This window comes from Asparagus officinalis, chromosome 1 (assembly GCF_001876935.1).
Source record: "Asparagus officinalis chromosome 1, Aspof.V1, whole genome shotgun sequence".
Taxonomy (NCBI): domain Eukaryota; kingdom Viridiplantae; phylum Streptophyta; class Magnoliopsida; order Asparagales; family Asparagaceae; genus Asparagus; species Asparagus officinalis.
This window is the reverse complement of record NC_033794.1, coordinates 5744105-5753811: the sequence shown is the minus strand read 5'-3', so window position 1 is coordinate 5753811 and position 9707 is coordinate 5744105. Positions and strand designations below refer to the sequence as shown.

General features: G+C 39.6%; 2 protein-coding genes across 2 annotated transcripts in view; both read left to right on the top strand.

The window, feature by feature from the left end:
• LOC109829807 (receptor kinase-like protein Xa21) overlaps positions 1 to 5844 on the top strand; it is a 25347-nt gene extending 19503 nt beyond the window's left edge. Inside the window, exons 2-4 of the mRNA XM_020396855.1 lie at positions 562 to 3483; positions 4048 to 4475; positions 5632 to 5844. Coding sequence (XP_020252444.1) covers positions 562 to 3483; positions 4048 to 4475; positions 5632 to 5679 — 3398 coding nt within the window. The 3' untranslated portion in view covers positions 5680 to 5844. The remainder of the gene's footprint in view (positions 1 to 561; positions 3484 to 4047; positions 4476 to 5631) is intronic.
• Positions 6507 to 7281, top strand: LOC109829799 (receptor kinase-like protein Xa21). Its single transcript, XM_020396843.1, has 2 exons — positions 6507 to 6596; positions 6863 to 7281. Exon 2 carries the CDS (start codon positions 6871 to 6873, stop codon positions 7279 to 7281), a length of 411 nt encoding a protein of 136 aa, XP_020252432.1. The 5' UTR covers positions 6507 to 6596; positions 6863 to 6870.

Below are 9707 nucleotides of genomic sequence, written 5' to 3'. Positions count from 1 at the left end.
TGTTGGGAATTTAACGCTGAAACCCCTAATGCAACAGAAACGCAGTATAGAAAAAGTACACCAAGATTTAACGAGGTTCGGCAACTGCCTACGTCCTCGGGAGCCACACAGATAATTTTCTTATTAATCAAATAAGAAATTACAATTTAGGAGCGTATCTCAAAACTGAGATTTCTCAGATAAACACTGTAGCTACAGTGTTAATAATCAAAGGGTATGAACCCTTTCAATTCTCAACTGAGAACAAATACCCCACAATTCAAAACCCCTAATTAATTCCCTCTCTCTCTTCTTAAATCCCCCTCAACTAAACTGTTGAAAGCTGGGGATTAATCATAAAATCGCAGCTGCGATTTGGGGGGGGTTTTCCGTCGCCGCCAGGGAAGAAGTCGGAGGAGAGGGGGAGAAGCACAGCAGCGAAACCCTAGGGCCAAAGGGGGCTTTTATAGGCGATGATGAGGGGCTGGCGACAGCCTGTCGCCAGCGAATAACCCAGACGCAAAGGTCGGGTTCGCCAAACGCAGAGCTCGGCATCGCCTAACGCAGAGCTCGCCATCGCCTAACGCAGAGCTCGGAGGCGAACGCAGAGCTCGAGGGGGGTTCGAAACGCAGAGCTCAGGCTTCGAGCTTCGTCGGCTGGACTACCGGAGCTCGCCTGCGACCATCGAACTCGTCGGAGCTCGTCGGAGCTCCTCTTCGCCGGCGGAGGTTTGTTTTCCACCCCCAATTCTAACACACTGGCCTCGTGGAACGACTCTGTTCATTTCTGTCGATGGCAAGGCATCACTTGTGGTGGCTTCCGACATCCTCAAAGGGTCGCATCCTTGAACTTGAGCTCCCTCGATCTTGTTGGAGTTATTTCGACGGCCATAGCTAACCTCACATTTCTTAGGGAGATTGATCTGTCGGACAATCAAATTAATGGATCCATCCCACAAGAGATTGGTCACCTTTCCAGATTGACACATCTTGACTTGAGTTCGAATTCTCTTGAAGGAGGTATTCCTGCTTCACTCTCTCACTGTTCAAAATTAGAGGTACTTTTTCTGCGGGATAACAAGCTCCAAGGTGAAATTCCAGTCAGTCTCAGCAATTGTTCCAGCCTACAGCTCCTAACTTTAAAAAACAATAGCCTCACAGGACGTATACCTTCTTCATTAACAAGTCTTTCCTTGCTTTCTGGTCTATCTATGGCCGGAAACAAATTATATGGCGGCATCCCGCATACCATTGGAAACCTCACCTCTCTAACCGTACTTTATTTGAACAATAACAGCCTTAGTGGCAGCATCCCATCTAGCATAGCTAACCTCACCTCTCTAACTGTACTTTACTTGTACAATAACGAACTCACTGGCAGCATCCCACCGAGCATAGGGAATCTCATTTCTCTTACTAGCTTTGCACTTGATACTAACCAATTATCAGGAAGCATACCACACTCCATCGGTAGGCTTTCTGAAGTAAAAGAACTTTCTTTGTCAGCCAACAGCCTCTCTGGAGGCGTACCACCTTCACTGTGGAATCTCTCTTCTCTTTCTCATCTATCTATGTCATTTACCTATCACCTATCTGGGTCACTCCCACCAAACATAGGCCAAGCTCTTCCTCTGCTTGAAACATTTTACCTGGCCTTTAACCAATTCCACGGACCAATCCCAATGTCATTGTCCAATGCATCTCGTCTTCAATACATTGAGCTTGGTGGAAATAGCTTCAGTGGCATAATCCCTCCTACCCTCGGACGTTTACGAGAGCTGCAATCACTATTTCTATATAGTAACCACTTAGAAACCACGGAACCTGATGGATGGACATTCCTAACCGCTTTGACCAATTGTACCCAGTTGGAGTGGTTGACCCTATCGTCAAATAAGCTTAGAGGCGTGCTACCAAATTCAATCGCCAACCTTTCCACCAATCTTCAGGGTCTATATATGGATAATAACTACATCTCTGGAAAAATATCTTCTGATATCGGAAACCTCGTAAACCTTATGGTGCTTCGTATGGATGGAAACTCGCTTTATGGCTCTATTCCTTCCAGCATCGGGATGCTTCGGAACTTGCATGCATTGGATTTGGGCAATAACAAGCTATCTGGAGAGATTCCATCTACCATCGGCAACCTTACTCAATTGAATGAACTTTATCTAGATTCCAGTGAACTAAGCGAAAATATACCAGTAAGTCTGGGAAAGTGCCAAAACCTAATATATCTAAATCTTGGATCTAACAAACTTACGGGTAGTATACCCAAAGAAATAGTCTCCATTTCTAGGCTCTCCATACATTTAAGTTTGGCATCCAATTCACTGTCAGGGCCAATACCATCTGAAATCGGGAGCTTAATAAATGTGAATATATTAGATTTCAGCATGAACAAATTGTCTGGTGAAATCCCTATCACTCTCAGTGAGTGTCAAGTGCTGGAGGAACTTTATGTTGGTGGAAATCTCTTTCAAGGAAGTATTCCTTCTTCTTTAGCCTCGTTAAGAGGCATCCAGAAGCTCGATTTTTCAAAAAATAACTTGTCGGGAAAAATACCTGACTTCTTACAAGATTTTCATGGCCTAAACTATTTGAATCTGTCCTTCAATAACTTTGAAGGTGAAGTGCCACTACTTGGTGTGTTTGCAAATGCAAGTGCAGTTTCAGTTATTGGAAATAGTAAGCTTTGTGGTGGGAACCCAGAAATGCATCTGCCAGCTTGCCCTTCTGAACCCTTTAACAAGAAACATGGATCACGCACAGTAATAGTGATCTGCGGGAGTACTATTTTATTTATATTAGTGATTCTTCTTTTCTGTTTCCTCGTAGTCCGACGCTGTCGAAAAGGTTCAAGAAGAAAATCTCTCGACTCATCACCCACAATCGAGCAAAATGTGAAGGTCACTTATGGTGATCTTGTGAGAGCCACAGATGGATTTTCTGAGGACAATATAATTGGGACTGGTAGTTTTGGTAGAGTATATAAAGGACTACTCGATGTTGAAAGTACGAAAGTTGTTGCTGTAAAGGTATTGAATCTTCAAATACCAGGAGCATCGAGGACATTTATAGCAGAATGTAATGCTGTGAAAAACATCCGGCATCGGAATCTTCTCAAGATCCTTACAGTATGTTCAAGTGTAGATTTCAAAGGTAATGACTTCAAAGCTGTAGTTTTTGAGTTCATGGAAAATGGAAGTTTAGATGATTGGTTGCATCCCAAAGCAAATGAGCAGTCCAAACCAAAGAAATTGGACCTTACGGCAAGGTTAGATATAGCTATTGATGTAGCTTATGCTTTGGATTATCTCCACCATCAATGTGGCAAACCAATTGTTCACTGTGATCTAAAGCCAAGCAACATTCTTCTGGATGATAATATTACTGCTCACGTCGGTGACTTTGGGTTTGCCAAGTTTCTCAAAAAGGTTACCTCTCAGTACTCAACAAGTTCAGCCGGTCTCAGAGGAACTATCGGGTATATTGCTCCAGGTAAAACTTATATTTTCTTGATTTCGTTACTTTTATATATGTTGTATTATTTTGTTAGGCTAAAATTTTAAAAGAGAAAACAAGATTACCATCTGAACCTTAAACATCATGGTATATTTTCCTTTTATAGTTGAACACAATGCATTGTTTGTTTTTCTTCACACGTGCAAGCTTCAAATGCATACATGCATGTTTTACTATCACATTTCTGTTAGAATATGTTCTGAATTTAAAGATGTAATTTTATTATCATAATTAAACTATGACATCTAATATGTTCTGAATTTAAAGATGTAATTTTATTATCATAATTAAACTATGACATCTATGTGTTCATCTTATGTACTTCACTGAAAATATTCTCTTATTTTATTATCATAATTAAACTATGACATCTATGTGTTCATCTTATGTACTTCACTGAAAATATTCTCTTAACATTCCATATATTGCCAAATTAATTTGATAAGGAAAATGTAATACTCAGTCTTACTTTATTCTTTCTCTTGTATTTATCTCAGTATAATCCATTCTAATTGCTTCTATGTATTTCACCTATAACAGAGTACGGAATGGGGAATGAAGTTTCAACTTGTGGAGATGTGTATAGCTATGGGATCCTTTTATTGGAAATGTTTACAGGAAAGAGACCCACTGATGATATGTTTGTAGGAGGTCTTACTCTTCCTATGTTTGTGAAGATGGCATTTCCTGAACAAATCACAAATGTCATTGACGCTCATTTGCTCACACCAAGTGATGATGCTGAAAGCATGAATTATGCAAGAGCAACCAACTGCATGGCTTCAATTCTTAGAATTGGTATCTCTTGCTCAAATGAATTACCAGCAGAGAGAATGGAGACGGACAAAATCATCAAGGAACTGCATATTGTTAGAGATATGTTCATGAGGAATGGAAATTATGGGGAGAGACAGAGAGTACTGCAGAGTGGTGAAGGTCCATCTACAAATATTCACAGACAGACATTGGTATGGGAATGTGCTATGCATGTGACACACACACTAATAAAATTCACAAACAAAATTCCTACTGAAATTAATTCAATCTATCATGATGGTTGATTTAAGTGAGGATAACCAATTTATTATAGATAGTTTCTATAGAAATATATTGCTTAGTCATTATGGTAATTTTAATTGCAAATATTTAATCGTGGAATGATCCTCTAATGTAAGCTACATAAAAGGAAAAAATTGCACTAGTATACTGTAGAGTAATCCTATTGAATTCCATACATTCAACATCATTTTTTCGGTCGATGAAAAATATAATTCCATTAACCAAATGAGCATTTACGTACAACATCAAGGTACATGCATACCTGAGCAATACAATTTACTTCAGACACATGAAACCCTCAAGCAACAGAAAGATAATGAAACAAAAGCTAACAGCCTATGCATTGTAAATAGTTACCAACATCACAATTTTCTGGAGGGATGGGATGGTGAAAGATAGCAGGTTGATAGTGCTTTAATTATTGTATTAAACCACTAGCATTGTTGCGTGCTATAGATAAATTATTGTTGAAATTCCCTGTGCTTATATATTAGTAACCAAAGTGAAAGTGGTTTTTATTACTAAGTGGAAGAAAATGGTTCCCACCAACACCCATGTGTGTGTATTTGTTGGGTGTTAAAGAGAATTCCTGTTGAAATTCCCTCTGCTCACACACCAACACCCATGTGTGTGTATTTGTTGGGTGTTAAAGAGAATTCCTGTTGAAATTCCCTCTGCTCACACATTAGTAATTTAATTAAGTTGCCCCCCCTCTGCTCACACATTAGTAATTTAATTAAGTTGCCCCTTAAATAAATGTTGACGGAAGAAAGAATTCATGCAGTCAACCATCGTTGTTGTTGTTATTTTTCTGTCTGTAGAATTTCTCAGTTTATCTTTATGCTATGCTACCTTAGTTGCATATGTACATGTCATCAGAAATAGAGTATGGGATGGACATAGAGTTTTTATTCCTAGAGATTGTTGCAGCCATAAAGTACTAATGTTTTTGCATAGAGATGCTGGTGATATCTTCCAAGTTTTAAGCCTTAAGATTTTTTTTTAATATCATTGATTTCCTTGCAATGTCATTGATTTACACTTGTTTATAATCTCCATACTCAGGACCGACATTGTCTGCTCGAGCAAACTACTGTAGAGGAATGGAGATAGAGAATGTATTGAAGCAAGCAAATGGTATCAGGAACATAGAGATTTATAGAGACAATAAGAGAGATTAACTTGTTTTTATATATGTTCTCACAGTGGTTTCTTCGTAATCAGTAGATTTGGATTGTTTGGAAGTATACCTTTATCTATTATTCTAAATCTTTTTTTGGTTGTTTCTCCTGTAACCCTTTTTGTTCTATGAATGGCCTTTTATACAAGCGATCTTGTTTTGGCATTTCTGGGCTTTCTTTTACTTCATTAGATAGATTGAGTTCTTTCTTTCGAGCATTGAGGTTGAAGCATCTGTATTTATGCTTTTCATAGTTACTTTGGTGATTCCTGTAATTAATTTATTGGAGCTGATTACTACAAAGAGATTTTACCTACTGTAATTATTCTTGTAGAAGGCCGTAGTTTTCACAAGTTTTTGCTATAAAGCTATTAAAGTTTCTAATACTGGGAGCTTCAAGGAGATTTATGGCAGAATGAGAAGCAACGAAAAACATTCTGCATCAGAATCTTTTCAAGATCCTTACAATATGTTCAGCTGTATATCTCAAAGGTAATGACTTCAAAGCTGTGGTCTTTGAGTTTATGGAGAGTGGCAATTTAGATGATTGGTTGCGTCCCAAAGCAAATGAGCAATTCAAAGCAAGAAAACTGAACCTTATGGGAAGATTAAATACAACTATTGATGTAGCTGATGCTTTGGATTACCTCCACCATTGTGGAAAACCAATTGTTCATCGTGATCTGAAGCAAAGCAACATTCTTCTCGATGATAATATGATTGCTTATGTTGGTGACTTCGGGGCCGCCAAGTTTCTCAAGAAGGTTACTTCTCACTACTCAACAAGTTCAGTTGGTCTCTAAGGAACTTTTGGATATATTGCTTCCGGTGAAAACTTCTATTTATTATGGTACATACTATTTCAGCTAGAACGTTTTACTTTACAGTTATATAAGTATATCATCATAATCAACCTATCTCATATAATTTCATCTCATGTACTCCACGGAACCTATCAACATTCCATATGTTATTTTCCTCAAAAAAAAAAAAAAAAATTCCATATGTTTCCAAATTAATTTGATAAGAAAATATAAGTATTCGGTTTCATATTACACCGCCTCTTATAATCACCTCGGACTAACTATCCTAACATCTGTGTTCCATCTATAACAGTGTACAGAATGGGAATTGAAGTTTCAACTTGTGGGGATGTGCATAGCTATTGGATACTTTTACTGGAAATGTTTACTGGAAAGAGACCAACTGATGATATGTTTATAGGAGGTCTTACTCTTCCTAGGTTTGTGGAGATGACATTTCCTGAACGAATCACAGACGTCAATATTGATGCTCATTTGCTTGCACCATGCGATGATGCTGAAAGTATGAACTATGCAAGAGCAATCGAGTGCGTAGCTTCAATGCTTAGAATTGGTATCTCATGCTCCTATGAATTACCAGCAGAGAGAATCGAGATGGGCAACATCATGAGGGAACTTTGTACTGTCAGAGATATGTTCATGGAGAATGGAAATCAGGGGAAGACATACAGAACCCTGCAGAGTGGTGAAGGCCCATCTGCAAAGATTTAGTAACGAAGCACTGGTATGGGCTATGCATGTGACATATACATATATTAAACACATACATGTGTATATACACACACATAACATAAATAAATATATAATCCCTATTGAAATCGATTGTTAAATATCCTGGTTTGATTTAAGTAGGATAATCCCTTTATTTACACAGTTTATGGTGAAATCTATCTGCTAAATCGTAATAGTTAGTTTAATTGCAAATATTGAATCATAATGGTTAGTTTAAGTGAAGAATAGGTCTTGTGAATTGTCTATGCTCAGAACAGAGGTGACAGCGGTTTATATTGCTAAGTGGAATAAAAAGGTTCCTATCTCTGTCTGTTTGCATATTTTATTATGCATTATCGAAAGTTGTTATTCCCTCAGCACACATATTAGTAAGTTAACCAAGTTGCCTTACATGAAGGTGTATTTGTTGTTGACTATCTTTGTGCTATACTTCCATATGTATGCACATGTCAAAAGAAAAAGAGTATTCGAATAGAAAATAGACTTCTTATTCTTGGAGATGTCTTCATGGAATACTAATGTTTATTGCAAAGGGACACTGTTGAAAGATTAGGGTTTGTAAGATCTAATATTCTCATTATCGGCTTGGCTTATATAGTCTTACACCCATATTTACACAAAACCCCTCTAATATTCCTTAATTACACTTATCTTTTCAACACTCCTTCTCAAGATGAGCGAAAGATATCTATTAAGCCCATCTTGTCACACCCTCTAGCTAGATCTACTGAGCTAAGCCCTTTAGTCAAACAGTCTGCAGCCTACTCCTTAGTTGGAACATGGTCTAACTCCAATAACCCACTGTTCAGCTTCTCCTTGATGAATAATCTATCAATCTCGATGTGCTTAGTTCTGTCATGCTGAACTGGGTTGTTGACGATACTGATAGCTGACTTGTTGTCGCACCACAAACTCATCTTGGCCCCTTGATCAAGGTTCAGCTCCACCAGCATGTTCTTCAGCCACATCAACTCCGCAACCCCCAAGGCCATGGCTCTGTACTCTTCTTCAGCTGTTGATCTCGCCACCACAAATTACTTCTTGCTTTTTCAGGAGACTAAATTGCCTCCTACAAATATGCAATACCCTGAGGTAGACCTCCGATCATCTCCGCAGCTAGCCCAATCTGAGTCACAGTAGCCCTTAATGTTCACATGGTCACTCCTCCTGAATCTTAGTCCCTTGCCAGGGGTCCCTTCAGATACCTCAGTATCTGATATACTGCATCCATATGACCCTTTCTCGGGTCATGCATGTAGCGGCTCACCACGCTTACCGCAAATGAGATGTCTGGACGTGTGTGACTCAGGTAGATCAGCCTGCCCACCAATCTCTGATATCTCTCACGATCAACAGGTTCTTCTGCCTCAGCACTCAGCCTGAAACTCTGATCAATCGGTGTAGCAGCCGGCTTGCACCCCAACATCCCCGTCTCTGCAAGAAGATCCAGTGCATACTTCCTCTGGGAGAGAACAACCCCCTTAGGTCCATGAGCTATCTCTATCCCAAGAAAGTATCGAAGTTGACCCAGATCCTTCACTTCGAATTCTTTGCTCAATCTTACCTTGAGTTGAGCAATCTCCTTCTCATCATCCCCTGTGATGATCATGTCATCCACATACACTGCCAGCATAGTGATGTGACCCTCACTTCTTCTGAAGAATACAGTATGGTCGGCATTGATCTGTCTGTATCCCATACTAACCATGGCTCTCTTGAACCTATCAAACCATGCTCGAGGGGACTGTTTCAGTCCATACAAAGGCTTCTTCAGCTTGCAAACCTTACCCACTGTCTGTCTTGTGCCACATCCAGGTGGTATCTCCATATACACCTCTTCCACTAGATCTCCATGAAGAAACGCATTCTTCACATCCAGTTGGTGTAGTTCCCATCCACCATTTGTTGCCAGAGAAATCAGCGTTTGAACAGTACTCATCTTTGCCACTGGTGCAAAAGTCTCATCGTAGTTAATGCTGTATGTCTGGCTGTACCCTTTTGCCACCAGTCGTGCCTTGTATCGTTCAACCTTCCCTTCTGGGTTCTGCTTCACGGTAAACTCCCACTTGCATCCAATTTCTCTTTTCCCTGCTGGCAGTATTGCTAACTCCCACGTGTGGTTCTTCTCAAGAGCCCCCAGCTCCTCATGCATAGCAGTCTTCCACTTTAAGTCATTCTTAGCATCCTGCCAGCTGTTAGGTATAATAACAGAATCTAATGATGCAATGAATGCTCTATGTGACGGGGATATGTGAGAATAGGAAACAGAATGATCTAGATCCCAACCATATCTCTTAGGAGGATTTCCCGCATTACTGCGAGTAGTCCTCCTTTCTGACATTGGAGTGGGGAGAGGGGTAGGAGTAGGAATGGTATTACCTAGAGTGGAGGGTGATGTAGGTATC